This window comes from Varroa jacobsoni, unplaced genomic scaffold (assembly GCF_002532875.2).
Source record: "Varroa jacobsoni isolate VJ856 unplaced genomic scaffold, vjacob_1.0 scaffold_727, whole genome shotgun sequence".
NCBI classification, from domain to species: Eukaryota; Metazoa; Arthropoda; class Arachnida; order Mesostigmata; family Varroidae; genus Varroa; species Varroa jacobsoni.
Window position 1 is genome coordinate 493,873 of NW_019213629.1, and position 14,960 is coordinate 508,832.

The 14,960-nt window shown below is 40.9% G+C and overlaps 1 protein-coding gene across 5 annotated transcripts in view; it reads left to right on the forward strand.

The window, feature by feature from the left end:
- LOC111263043 (uncharacterized) overlaps positions 1–14,578 on the forward strand; it is a 20,295-nt gene extending 5,717 nt beyond the window's left edge. For 3 of the 5 annotated variants that reach the window (XM_022837785.2, XM_022837784.2, XM_022837783.2), the window contains 8 exons: positions 1,117–1,254; positions 1,655–1,869; positions 2,070–2,304; positions 5,836–6,297; positions 6,430–6,681; positions 7,458–7,610; positions 7,970–8,152; positions 8,611–14,578. In XM_022837785.2, the coding sequence (XP_022693520.1) occupies positions 1,186–1,254; positions 1,655–1,869; positions 2,070–2,304; positions 5,836–6,297; positions 6,430–6,681; positions 7,458–7,610; positions 7,970–8,152; positions 8,611–8,745 (1,704 nt within the window). In that variant the 5' untranslated portion in view covers positions 1,117–1,185 and the 3' untranslated portion in view covers positions 8,746–14,578. The remainder of the gene's footprint in view (positions 1–1,116; positions 1,255–1,654; positions 1,870–2,069; positions 2,305–5,835; positions 6,298–6,429; positions 6,682–7,457; positions 7,611–7,969; positions 8,153–8,610) is intronic. The other 2 variants (XM_022837782.2, XM_022837781.2) reach the window with 2 other exon arrangements.
- The last annotated feature ends 382 nt before the right edge of the window (positions 14,579–14,960 follow it).

Here is a 14,960-nt window from a genome sequence, read left to right on the forward strand (position 1 = left end):
TTACTGATAGGCACGTATCACTGAGGTCATTCCAGATAGCGCTCGATAAACCACGTTCAGCAACATATTGCCTTATAATAAACGAACTTTTTGTTGTGCGTCTGCTTTTAAACAGAGCACAGCCACAACAACACACTCTATATAAGGAACCTACTATAACACACTGTAAACATATGGCAGGCCGAAGGCGTGAAATAGATAAACTCAATGAGCTTCTTTCCTATGACAGGCACAGACACATTGAACCATATGGATATGGAAATACAGTGATACGGGTGAGCTGACGAATGAATGTAAACGTCTATTTGTGGCCAGCCGTCTATTTACGCCCCAGAAAACTTAACAAAGTTTTCTGGGGCGTAAATAAACGGAATAACAAAACAGAACAACCATTGACAACGTAACCGTTAGATATCAACTGAATCGGCAATACCGCACTGGGCTATGTCAGACCCGTATTTTGACGATTTGACCCAGCTTGACGATTCGAGGAGTAATTAGAGTAACTTTATATACACTTTGATATCAAGTTTAACCATTTTCAAGTAAGCGATCAATTAGATTTCGCGCGAATGATCGGGTGATCTATAGGACAACTAATAGAGAAAAGCTTTTTTCGATGGAACATTTCGGACTCGACATCTCTCCGGGGGGGGGGGGGGGGGGGGGAGTGTCTTCATTGAAGTGTGTTTAAGTTACTGACAGCACGCAACGCGACGCTTTTCTAGGAAAAGCCACAGTTTGATTGAAATTGGCAAATACGGAGTTTTTTTTTTCTTTTGAGAAACGGCTTGTGAGACCGAGAGAAAGAGAAAATAACATAACTGGATGTTTTCTAGACCATTTCCAATCCTAGCTAATCAAGTACCTTTCTGGATTTTTGGGCTGAAGCGTTTTTGCAAATTTTATTGCATTGTATTCCTAAATCTTATAGGTATGCTACTGTTAACGGTTGCTAGTTCCGATATTTTTAATAGTACCTGCAAATACCGGTTTGGTTACATGATTTTGTTAAAATACATCTATTTTCTAAAAGTGGTATAAATAGCCAAACCGAAAATTTAATCCAAACGACGATATTTCCTATTAAAATCAGTCGCTTTGTCTATCGCGCAGTTCCTTCATGAGCTGTCTGCTCGTTGCAGCTTCGAAGTTGCGGCAGCTTCTACAACTAGAATCCACGAGATGAGCACGAAAACTTCAACAGCGACATCATCGTCGTCGTCGTCGTCGTCATCCGACATCTCGAAAAAGGTATCCGCAAGTATAATCTTACTATGTCCATTCTCCTCACGAACAGGCCTAGCTGGAAAATTGCATTTACATTCCTTTGGGCACTCCTAAAGTGTCCCGTTAAGGTCCCAACAGTACCTTCCAGTCCCCATAACTATACCAATTTTCAGCTGGACGTTTGGTTCGTCCTGCGATGCATAGCATACTGAGCATTCATTTCGCGCGCGATAAAAACTGTTGGCACTGTCGAAGGAACTTGAAAGTGTTTAACTTTATGAAGAGACTTTGCTATATATTGTACAGGTACTCGCTGCATTGATTTCACACAGATTCTAGCGTTCCAACATCTTGCCTTATAATTAACTGGGCAAAAAACGCTTATTACATCGTACTTTTTTAACGCTTCGTCCGTCGACGGCAGGTTCACTCGTACTTTGCCTCGCTATCTTGTGCGTCCGCTCGAATATTGGACGACGTCAGAAGTATCTCGACTGCGCACTCGCGCAGGCAGAATCATACATTTAATTCAAAGACGAACTCAGCTAAAACGTCGCCTGGAGGCTGGGAGTCACTTAGCGAAAAAGAACGTGCCGACCTCGTCATTGAAAGCCTGGTACCCGAAGATCTCGAACAAAAGTAAAGTGTTTCCATTCTGTACAGTTGGAAATTAGTGCAATTTAATTTATTTTGATTGCAATTTAAATATTTTACCGTACTAAGTAGAGGTCGGATCACTTGTTTAGGGTGTAACAACATTATAGTTGTTAGAAGCCATTTCATGACGGCGTACGTTATACTTACATTGTCTGCAATATTTGTTTTCGTCATTAAATTAGGTATCGCTCTCTGACGGGAGACAGCGACACGGATACCGGGAGCTTGGCTTGGTCTGGAAGCCCTCTGGGACCTTTGACTAGTTTTGTCGATCCTTCGCAAACTTTTCCTCTCATCGAAATTAACACTGGTCCTCCGTTAGCTTCAGTGGTGACCGTAGGGGACACTCTCGCTCCCGACACTCGAGGACGGAGTATTGTCATGGAAGAGGATATCAACGGCCAGAAAGTGCCAATTGTAAGTAAATCTCGCAAGTTGCTCTATCTATACAAAATTGCTGGGGGTTATACCCCGGGGTAGTTGCTTATCCTTGTCTATAATTAGAAGCCAGTTTCTCTACTTCCATTACTTGTCTCTAGTCTATCAATAATATACTATAATTCTGGCGTCTATGCAAGCTACTTTTGTGTGAGTCAACCAGTCCTCCATATTATGAAACCTCGACCTCAGTGATGACCATTGACTATTTTTTTTTTTTGATTCTATGATACTTAAAAACTGTCTCGTAATTTTAGTTCTTTATGATGCTAAACCTCAAGTTAGCGTTCGTTGCAAATGTACTACTATTATTTTACTAGATTGATCATGTTGCCTCGAACTGGTGCGGAATTGGAGTATGAAAGTACCGTTGTACCCATGTATCTTTGCGTACGGTTACGTATCCAAGGTATCTAGGAGCTCCATGTTTAGCAGCAGCGCCGTAATAAACACTAGGAGGCAATATTTCTGCAACGTCCTGTAGTTGTCTGAAGTAATGCATGATGACGCCTTGAGTACCGGACGAAAAACAGAAATGTCTACGGGACACCTGTAACCATATGCGTAACAGGGTTTATAGACGGCTTCTTGGCGTAACTGCCCGATAACGTACTATAGCTTCAAAAGCATCCGATATAATATAGTCCCGCTGGGTTGATTCATTTACTGAAACACGTAATGGACCCAACTGTTTTTCCAGTATCAACCGATTGTAGGTTAACAACATTTATTCTGATGCGGAGTGCAGCGGTGGTGCCCTTTTTAGGCATTTCAACGTATCGTTGGTATGCTTTCTGCATAGATGCTTAGTGACAGAAAGCATTTTTGTATGCTGATTTAAGTATGGCCCTGGTTAGCGAAGTTTATAATCACCAGGTTGACGGTAGAGGGCCTAGGTAAAGGGAGCACCTACGACGCAAGGGTAGAAGGGTAATTACAGCCATGACGGCGATGTATCAGTTTCGGCGTTACGACTTCAGATGAGCTGTTGACCAGACTCTGTCTGGCCCCAAAAGCAGATCACAATTTCTATATGTGGTAGGCTCTCTACAAGCGACATGCGTTCTGTCGTAATGTTTTATATTTGGGCCGGGCTTCATTATTTAGTGGCTGTCTAAAACAACAGCTTGATTTGTTTTTCTAATGATTTTGTTATTTCGCGATTGCGAACAGCTTGCTGACCTGAACAGGTTCGGTAAAAACGACTCTGGCGCCTAGCGACCCTATATGCGTACAGTAAAGCGACATCCTCTCTAGGGAATATCCGCCAATGTCAGAAGCGAGTATCATTGACGTCTTGTCTTATTCGATAACCCGTCACATAACGGACGGTCCTATGTTTTGATTTGATGTTGTCATCGTTTTGCCGATGCCGAACACAAGAAAACATTAGATCATATTTGTCACCTGACGGCTTTATTTTTACGTATCCTGACGTACCTATAGGTTAGGATCAACGAGAGCATTATTGGCACACTTACTATACCACCGCAGTATCCAAGAAGGCCATTGACGTCGCGTTACAAAAAATTCTGATGGTTGTCAAGCGCTATTTTAAACGGGCTACGATCAGTATTAATCATTTGTGTAAGTGTTTTAAGCTGGAAGCTTTCTAGTTAAGATTTATTCAGATTGAGCCTATATGCATGGACACTTACATTTGAAAAAAAAGTTGAAGCTATCCATTCGCCTTCTGTTAATTATAGATATAGAGTCATCAGATTGTATATCCTCTGCAATGCCTAATGATGGTGCACTGTTCTATCTAGTATCCATTTCGCTTATTCAACACTTGAAAGCCTCGTTTCATGTTCTATTTGCTTGGTAGCGACCATAACAATTTCTAAATCTCGTTTTGTTCTCTATATAGGTCGCCATGAGAATTGGGTCAATCGCATCCAAAGCTTAGGAATACAAAATATTGAAATGGCTCGTTCTATATGTGCATATATAGCACGCCTGGATATATGTATGTAGCTTAGCTTACGGGACGCGATCGACGAACGTTTTTGTTTTGAGTTAGTGATTTCGATCTAAGCATGCCGACTTCGATATTAGAGGTCGCTGGAATATTCTTACATTTAATCTACCCTTGGATGTGGTCATATACGAAACGGAATTTCACAACACACGATGACTATGTTTTACTTCGGGCAAAGGCGTTCCTCGATCCCGCTGACTTTGGCGTATCTATTTGTCGCGAGTGGTAATGATCCATGGTATACCTCGTCTGGTAACGGGTAACGTTGTCGCCAGCCATTGTTGATGTCGGTGCGCAACGCATCGCCGACGAGCGCCCGCTGAAGTGACACGACAAATGCCACTTGTCGATACGTCCGTCCATGAGCCCTCCTATGTATATATGAGGGCTGACTGAGAAGTGCCCAGAAGAAGTGTTACCGTCTTCTGCCCAGGCCGATTATTTTCTTTCAAAGCCGTTATTGTAGTTATGGTTACTAGTATTAAACAGTCCGGCTGCTGCTTGTTGCCTTCCTATTGCAAAGGGCGACCAATAAGGCGTCTCATAGTCCATCACATTCAGCTTCAGTGGACACCGACTCGGGAGCATCCAACAGCGTTGACAGCAGTCAATAGATGAGAATTATGAATGGTGCTATTGTTCTTAATAAAGATAGGATGATGATCAAGCCGACTAAATGATTCCAGTGGCAGCCACTACGTGGTATAGCTGCCATCGTAATCGTACGAGTCAAGCTAGGGCTGGTTTGAAAAAGGTTTATATATACGCCCCCAGTATGCTTGTATTAGGTAACTAACTCATGCGCACCTCAAGTCACCTCAAAAGGCTTCGTACTTCTACGACTGAGCTGATTGATCCGTACTTGTCCTTCATTCTGCGTAACAGTTTGTTCTCCAATATGTATTCTAAATCAAAGCTAAATAATAGTTTGTACTGGAACGGTTAGCTCTGTGTTGCCAGACAACTGGCTTCTATTGCTCTCTTCAACAGAAGGCCCAAGCGTGCTTTATGCCCATCTGAAAATTTTAGCATTTTAGAAAAAATTGTTTTGTTTGTGCTGTTGCCCAAAACAAGCCAAAAACATCTACTCAAAATTAGCTTTTTAGAAAAGTTGGACGCGAATATACGTGCAGGCAATTAAGATCCCCTACAGATCAAAAACAATTTATCAACGATCAGTATATTTGTGAATATTTTAGCTTCGACCGATTATTACCTAGACACTTGCGGTACCGATTGCAATGACAACAGAAAGAACTAACTTTTAATTTCAAGTAGAGATAATGAATGATAAACATAGGTGAGGTTTCGACCTCGAAAGTAGATGTTTACAACCTCAGGTAGGATTGCTATAGGGGCAGTTGAAAAGTCCGTTCATGGGTAGTAATAGAAGTTTTTGCCTTACTGTATATCAGACGTATTTTAGCGGTCCGCTCCGGCACCAGAGAGATGTTGTTCATATTGAGCTTCATTAGAAGTAGGCGTGTGTTTAAGACTGTTGATTCAATGTTTGCCATTCATTATTACAGACGTGGCGCGATGAGCACGCACAAGCGTTCAGTTGGTACAATCAGTCATGTGATCCAATCACGCCGAGTCGAGACGCCGCTGACTCCGCCAAGAACCGAGAATCCGCCCAGCTTCGTATTCCGCCACCGTTCGTTAACCTCTGTGGGGCGGAAGATGTGACAGCTTGCAATGCTCTGAAAAGTATAATTGGCGACCATCAACCACCATTAGCACGTTTGTCCACTAGCGTTTCAGGAACGCTCGATTCAGGTATCAGCAACGCCACTTCAGATGGAGCGGTGTTTGCGTCTGGAAATAGCGAAGTAAGTGCAGGTGGTGGAGATCGCGTATCGCGACGAAGCTCCCGTGCGTCTACACCCGAACGCAGAAAATCACCGTTAATGCGGCCAAAGCAAGCTCCACCTCCGCCACCAGCAGCAGTAGCATATTCACAACCCAACAATCAGGACATCAACCACAAGGTATATAGGCAGGTGTTGATGCCTGCAGTTCAATATGTCCTTTTTTTTCTCGATCTTTGAAGCATCTTAGACACAGAAACCTCAGTTACAGGTGTTAGTGGCTACACCTAATGTTTCGATTGCGAAATGCAGGAGACTCCAAAGGAGACTGGAGGGGATCGATTATGGTTAGGAGAGGTCTTAGCAAGTGGCGATTCTGCTGCCAGACAATTGTCCGGCCGCCGAGAGATGTCCGCCTCGAAGGAAAGTATCGCCAGCGCTCAGAGTAGCCACAATGAGCCGACGAACCAGGCCTTGACAGGGGGTTCTGCCTTCCTGCAACCGCCAAGATCATCTTCCGCGCAGCCAGCCACTGGAAAGAAGCGCCAAGCCCCCAAACCACCTGTGAGTAACATTATTTGTAATTAGCTCTGTCTTATCAATTAACAGAGGCTATAGGACGACACGCTGACGACTGAGCCATAAAAACTATGCTTTTACGTTCATATATGGATCAAACACTGGTGAGTATGGAGTTAGCGCATCATCGGGATTTGCGCAATAAAAACGTTTTATAATTCTGCTGGCCTATACACACGTAAGCTTTTCCATAAGGTTACACACCCTCATCGTAGACTAATCAAGATCTATCAGTCTCAAATGCAATCTCCCGTACAATTTATGCTAATGTATCAGTTCAGTGAGCGGTAAAAACGGAAAAGGGGTCGCAACAAATATTAACTATTGTTTTTAAACTTTTTTTATTAGATGATCGTTGTCGAAATCAAAGTTTGACATCTTCTGTGTTATTTATATATGTCTATATGTAACAAAAAATGAAATCACACTGAACGTAGGCCTCCCCTGCACAGCTAATTTTCCAGAAGTTCCAGTTACTGTACAGGACCACAATGTATATGAAAGATTCATTGTGAATCGTGTCGTACCATGTGAAAGGCCTCCTCTGATAGGGAAACATAATAGAAGCACAGGTTCTAAAAGGTTAAGAATCTGTTCATATCTGCTGCTAAGAAAAGCTGTATTAAAGTACCGCGAGTAACAGAACATATTTTCTCTTGATTGGGCGTTAGAGAATGGGTGTGTGTGTGTTGCTGTTCTGTGTATGATCCGTATTTTTTGCTACACCTTAAAGGAAAACGAAATTTCACAATCTATTTCAGGTATCTCCTGTTGGCTCTGCTCCCGAACCTCCTGAACGTTCATCGACCCTTTCGCTGGCCTCAGTTGGATCCGCTGCATCCTTTGCATCTGCAAGCTCTAACCCACTATCTAATACCGGCAGAACTGGAGCCGGTGCAAAATGGCCCTCACAGGTAGTGGAGATGCTCCTTGTTCTTCACTTGCAGTTTACCTAGATGCACTACGGTGGAGTATAGCAAGTTTACGAATGTTATTGATTATTACCTGGCCATCGGTCGAAGTTAAACCAGCGCTCAGTTGATAACGTCAAATTCAGTTTTGCTTCAGCATGCTCGAAGCAAAACAAGAAAAAGCGTTCATTTTATAGTTTTATCGTTCAATAGTTTCTACATAGAGTGGTACAACACCTCGGCGTAAATAGATATGTTCCTCAAATCATTTCTAAGGTAACTGATTACCTTGAAAACGTGAAAACTGATGAAACGTATGGCCATAAAATGAGATTTTATATAACTGTATTACTTTTCGCAAGAATCAGACGGAGCGACCACGCAGTTCGTTTTGCCCATCGGCGGACCCCGATCAGCCGCATATACTGCCTGAGGCATTAGCTCCAGAAACTGCAAGGGGTACCCTAGAGGCTCGGGCGTCCCCTCTGCTACAACATTCTAACTCCGGCCTTCGGGCGAAGGTGCCGCCTCAACAACTCAAAAAGGTCAAGCATATGCAGTAATCAAGCCATAACGAGCCTGATTTCAACAGGCCTCTTTTTTTAACATCTTATACAAATTTGAGAACTTTCCACTCTGATCTGGGAAAATTCTGATTAAAATATGTCCGCGTAACCATCATATACTCTAGCACTTGCGACATGATCGTAAATATATGAATAATAAACGTGAGCCTCGTACGTCTATAGCGGGGGGAGAAATAAATGTGAAGCTTGAAGATTATATCTCTAGACTAAAAAGAGGAAACGTTTGATCTAAATGATGATGGAAATTCTTGGTTTCATGGCTTCATAGCAGTCAGAAGAGAAGGCCGTTGCTGAATTAGCAGTATCTATAATTAGTGTCAATTTTTTTTACCTTGCCCGCACATCTTGATATTAGAGCTATAACTGCCTTTTAATTTATAATATAAAGAAAATTATTATTCTGTTTTCCATTACAGGTCGTGCCTCCTGTCGCACCAAAGTTTGAGCCGTCTCGACTTGGCGTAAAAAGTTTGACGGAATCAATTATATCTACACCAGTCATTAACGACGATATACCAAAAACCGGTTTTGATTTCCTTGATAACTGGTAATCGATGCGAATAATGATAATAAAGCCTTAAAGATCTAATAATTAGGTTAGATAATCCAATCGAAGGACTCCGGTATATAAAGGAGATTGTAACACTATCCTGTTTCCTTTATCCAATGAATCTGTGGATAATTTTTTCCAATAATTTACCACCACGAATGCTACTATTCATTTGTGGAATGGCTGCAACATGGCCTCTTCACGAAATGGCCAGCAGAAATAATAATCAAACGCGTATCACCCCACGGCGAGTGCTAAACTCGTCGGAAGGACTCAATAAACAATATTGAAGCTTCTTATTAAATCTTCACTATAAACGTGCTCGACAGTGGGGTACTATATGGACAAGATATGCCATTCTGAATACGGAGAGGCCTGCTATTTGGTTTTTTTTTTTATGTTTTGGCCAGTGAAAGACACGCGTTATTGAGACGTCGCGAATGATGGCGTTTACTGACGAAGTTACCACGAAAACATGTTGACACTGCGTATTATAGTTCAATAACACACGAATTAAATTGTTTTTTATTTCAAATTTGTATATATAACTAAAGGCTGAGTGCTGAGGACGTTTCTCTTTGCGGAGGGTAGACTATATAGCCTTGCAATGCCTACAACTCAGAAGTATCCGTTCTTATGGAAAATATATTTTGTTATTAAACTGCGAAAATAACATTCTGAACAATGGCTTCGAAACATTCACGTTGAGTCGCACCCTCGAATAAATCTACGGGGCTTGCCGAAACAAATCTGAATTAATATAGCTATTTCCGTCCACCCGCTCGGTATCCGGGAAGTTCATAAACTCACACATTTTATCTGGATTTTTTTTTTGGCAATTTTTGGACAATTTGCATTTACGTTTGGCTGGATCGAGTTTTTCTCATAAAAAAATCATTTTTCTCATAGCGGATGACAGTGAATGATGTCCAGATTTGGGGTCTTGATTGAGCCCAGATCGTAGCAAATGAAAATAGGCCAGTTTTCGTCGTGTCGAATCGAACTATTTTAGGAGGTTCGTACTATACCTGAATGAAAGCTGATTCGATTACGCCCAATGGTAGTACCTTGTTTCGTGTTCCACATAGAGTGACGTTAATAATTCGAATGCTGCAACGAATTGTTTCAAAAGACGTATAAGAAAGACCCTAAAGAATACGCTCAGATGTAATATATTCCATATTGTAATATGGCTTAACCATAAAGGCTTGAATAGCACTTGTGTTCTTGTTTGCCCTGTTATCGGATTTTTCAATGTCGGACAGGTAACACCGTTCCCTGACCTCAGCAGAATATAGTGATATTCTGGTGTGGACGGCCGCATCGCATTAGCTGCCCAACAGTAACGTGTGTCTGTTGAACAAATTTAACATGTGTGCATACGTTGATGTGCACATGGGGCTAAAAACACGTACCAGCGCCAGTGTACCTACTTTTGACAGTGTCCCATCGACTGACCATGGGGAAATAACGTTATCTAGGTTCGGCGTCCCAATACCCAGCTAGTGGGCGCTACCCATTATGTGTCACGATTAGACGCTGTGTTCATAATGCGACATAGCGGTATCGTCATCATTGAAGGCTGTCATTAGTTCGAGCCCAAGGGAAACGTTTACTCTGCCCGCTTGTGTTTCACAATGAGACTTTATTCAAACTAGTTTGATTACGCTATCCTACACAGATGCTCATTCAGTTATTAAGAAATCAATCACTTAGGTATATTGGCATACGTAACATACCGGCCTGTAAGTTTAGCACTGTGGAAATCATGTCGCGGGTTTTTCAAAACCGTGGAAGTGTCGCTTGTGTGAGCTCATAGTAACTATTAACTTTCAGTAACTGTGCTTCTGGGTTTCGTTTGAATTAGAAAAACGGTGTTTTTTTTCTTTAACACGATGTCTCAGTGAGAAGTGTGAAGGCTGGGAAATGAATAACATTTGCATTCCATCGGTCGTTGCTTCACTTATTCTATCGCAGTCCATTTCGTCTTATTCTAATTCACAATGGGTCCGTCCCATTGATTCGTTGTCGAAATGAAGGAGATCTTTAGCATGCATCTTTGTGTATGTACGTGTAGGTGTGCATGTGTACGTGTATGTGTACCCTATATCTAACCGACCTACAGTTAATCTCCAATTTAGGTTCAGCTCAATTTTGTAATTGTAAGAACACGATTGCAATCATATTATACAACTATATTTCGTTATTATTTCACACCTGCCTATTTAACGGCTCCACATTTTAAAATACTACCTTATTATTTACGTTCCAACATGACTAACGCTTGTTGGTGTTCATATGTTAGAACAGGTTATTGTTTAATCTTCGACCGTTCATTCATCCATCGGTATTGAAATGACCGCACGGTCACGGCGATGGTCTCCTCGTTGTGTGAACGCATAAGCTGGATGTCATCTAGACATAGGGACGTTTCTGAAGCTCACTCGGAACAAAAAAGATTTGCTTTTTTCATCAAAACGTGTCCCTGAAAGCTTAACTATTACCGTATATAAATAAATACCACTTTGTTCATGCCTGCGACGCCGTTAGAGGGGCATTGCTATAAAGAGGACATTGCCATATCGGAGGAAAAAAGTTTTACGCTTAGTTCAGGTGTCTGCTTTTTAATAGCTTCCGTCCTGGCAACTTCAAACATAGTTTTGTAGACTGTTTTAGCATGGAAACTTCAGTCATGGGCTGTACTCACAAACGATTTCAAAATGGGCCAACTAATTGTGATAAAAGCGTCATGTACGCATGACATGACTTACAAAGAATAATCAGCCAATACGTAGCTGAAGACCGTCTGACGCTGCCGTCTAACAACGCACGGCTGTGTCAATCTGATAGAAACAGCGACGGACGGTGGGTATTTACAAGTTTCATAGTTCATCGAGCGAGGCCACCGATACTTGGGGTTAGAACAGAACTAAATCCTAGCCGCAGTCAGCGACACCACAGCCAGTGTCATAAATAACAAAGGCCATCATAATCCGCCACAATGATCAATGTGTGCAAATAAGTAGGAATTTACCTTAAAAAACTTTCATAGAAATAGATATTTTTTTAATAGATATGTAACGATATCTAGCAGCAACTAGATTACCATCACCACAGCAGCGGAAGGCTGGTTCCTTGTAAACGTCGATTTGATTTGAGCTGACAAAACTCAGATGAGAGCAAACCCTGAAGAAGAAGAGGGCAAAAGTACCTCTAACCAACAGAGCTGAACTTCTGGTTGCTGGTATTATGCTTGCATCCATCCTAAATTGATGAGCATATGTTATACGACAACGTAATGATAAGTTGTATATTTAAAGAAGAATCTGTAGGATATGGGGCGGCTTTGTTGGATGTTACTTATAGACATTAGCATGTCGACAATTCGGACAACAAAGCCAGCGGCCTATTACAGTTGAGCTGTATTATGATATTTACAATACATACCATAGCAACTTGGATTGTATTAGAGTGAAGCTATCAAGAAGAATAGGTAACCCCATTTAATAAATGAAGTTGTGCGGATTTCACTTCGACGATCTCAGCCAACAAAACGCCGCCGCTTTTTTAGTTGGTCAACTATGTCATTAATAATATTCTAGCCCCTATTCGTAGCTTAACTGCCGACTGAAGAATTTTATAAGTTAGAAATTACTTCTATGATGAATACAATTGACAATGAATAATATATTATATTTTTACACAAAACGTTTGGTATGTCTTCACTTTTCCCTTCATCTGATGCTCAGATAATCTTTGCGTCTTACTATACACGAAAATAATCATCAGTCGGTCTTCTCGAAATCACGGTTCAGTTCCAACTCAGGTTTATTGAGTGAACATATGTGATCGTTAGCTTTTTCCTATGATTCCCGAAAGAAAAACATAATAATATCATTTTGTAGTATGCATCGTTGGCGTCATACAGAGCATATGCACAGCCACCATATGAGAAATCATTGATCTTTTGTCAATAGTCTTCTTATTCCCGCCGTTCTGCTCGTTACGTAATTTATACATACTTGATACAATGTATGCTATCGTATTTGGGGCGTCAGTATATACTAAATTATGAAACAATTAAATTGCGATACGTCCAAAAAATGATAAGTCCATCTTTAAAAATTTTGCAAATTTTATTCGTGATGTCTGTACCCTAAAGCCCGTCAATCAATATCGCACGTGTGCGTGCACTGTCTACTACTACTACAACTACTACTACCGCACAATTTTGATGCATCGCAAGGCTATGTATTCAAAAATATATTGTTTACACTTTACCCTTGCAGCCGGCCAAGTTAGCTTGAAAATTGCTACTTAGCCTCGTCTTAACTTTCTTAGGCAACGATTGGACGACGCTCACGAGTCGTCGAAAGATTTTCGAACTATAGGCAGAATTATGTCGCATTATTTTCGGCCTTCTGTAAGCTTGCGACGGTTAGGCATCTCAGTACTAAGGGATCTGTATACTGGTTTCCTCTTAATATTGAGTATTAGAAACCAATGCGTCATAGGATTCGCCTTCATCTCGACTTTGTAAAAACATGTGTCAGCAATCTCAAATTATGCGCGAAGCGATTTTTATTTTCTATTTTTAAAAATAATTTTTGCACCTTCACTATGCCGACGCTTCTTTCTATCTAGCTTCGATGAAATTCTTCTCGCGTGCGGTGCGTGCACGCCTATCGTGGTCAACGACGGATTTGTTTTTTACTGCTGTTGTTAATAGCAATTTTTACGAGTGGGCGCCTATTGATCACAGTCAAGGGCAATCCGCAACCGAATAGGGTCGTATTGCGACAATAGACACCATGTACATATACGCCTGTGGATTATTATTAATACAGTATTGCTCTAATCATGACTCCTTTGTCCTATCGAGACAATAGCCCGTGTCAGAAACGCACTATCCGTCATTCGTAGCCAATAGTACGTTCAACGATGGTAGTAGCCCTGTTAGGTGATGTTTCTAACGTTACTGCACGTCGTTACTCATTAATGTGTACGTTTTATTTGAAACATATCTTTAAGGCATAAGGCATTAAATATACGCTAGGACGCCACGATTTTGAAGGCCGTAATATGCTATAGTAAAAATATCAGAAGACACCTTATTTTTCGCTCATAGCTCACAGGAAATACATGCAGGGTATTCAGAACTAAGGGGCAAAATTGATGCCGCTTGCGTAAAAGTCACATTTTCGCACAGAAAAAAAAACACACACAGAAAAAAAAAATCGTCCTCATGTGTATTTGGTGGGGTCGCGATCTTCAAATCAAGGCCAAGATCTCCAAACCACGTTGAAATGGCAAGTGTAGGTAGGATGATATACAGTTTAGGCCAAATATACTAAACGTGAAAAATCAGTTTATATTCTGGGCTCATAGTAGATGGCTCAAGCCAGAGCTTCGTACAATTTAAGGGTTAAAAAAATTAAATAGATGATGAAAATGCAAGGAATTTTAAAGAAAACACTACCATTGAGACTTACATGAATAAGCTCATCGGCAACTATTTCTGCATCAAACTATGGTCTTTTTAGATTAATTTTTGATTCCTTCTAATCCAGTGTCTATTTTTTATCGCCGGAAAACCTCGTTCGGTTTTCTTAGCAGCCGGAAGAAAACCGGCAACAACGAAGATTCATATCTAAAACTGATGCATTCCAACTATGACAAAAAGTCAGCTAAAATATGTCCCAGTTTATTCCGAACACCTTGTATGCATTTATATTTTGTTGTTTGTCTAAATTTTAGAAGGTCAATATATTTTACTAGATCCTCTTTTTAACACTTGAAGGTCTTTTTTTTTTTTTTTTTTTTTTTTTTTTTAATTAGACAAGATAGTTGAGCAGGGCTTCATAGGTTTTGTATTTGACTGACACTCCATGAGTCGTACATAATCATTCTTCATCATAATCATAGCAAGGGTTCATGTTCTGTGTATAGGACCAAATATCGTACAGCAATCACCCTTTCCGCGTAAGCCCATTTGTGTGTTTGGTAATTGCTATTTGGGAAACTTATGTTTCCTTCTTCAATTGGGGTACAGGAGGTAATAGCGGATACTAGGCCATTTTTGCCAGCGTACCAAGGATACTTGTAGTAATTTTTCGGCCACGTAGTGATAAATTTCCATTATTTATATATAATATCTATAATGGAAGTGTAGATTTTATGTTTTACTTTGGCAAAGGTTAAATGTTGACGTTGCTC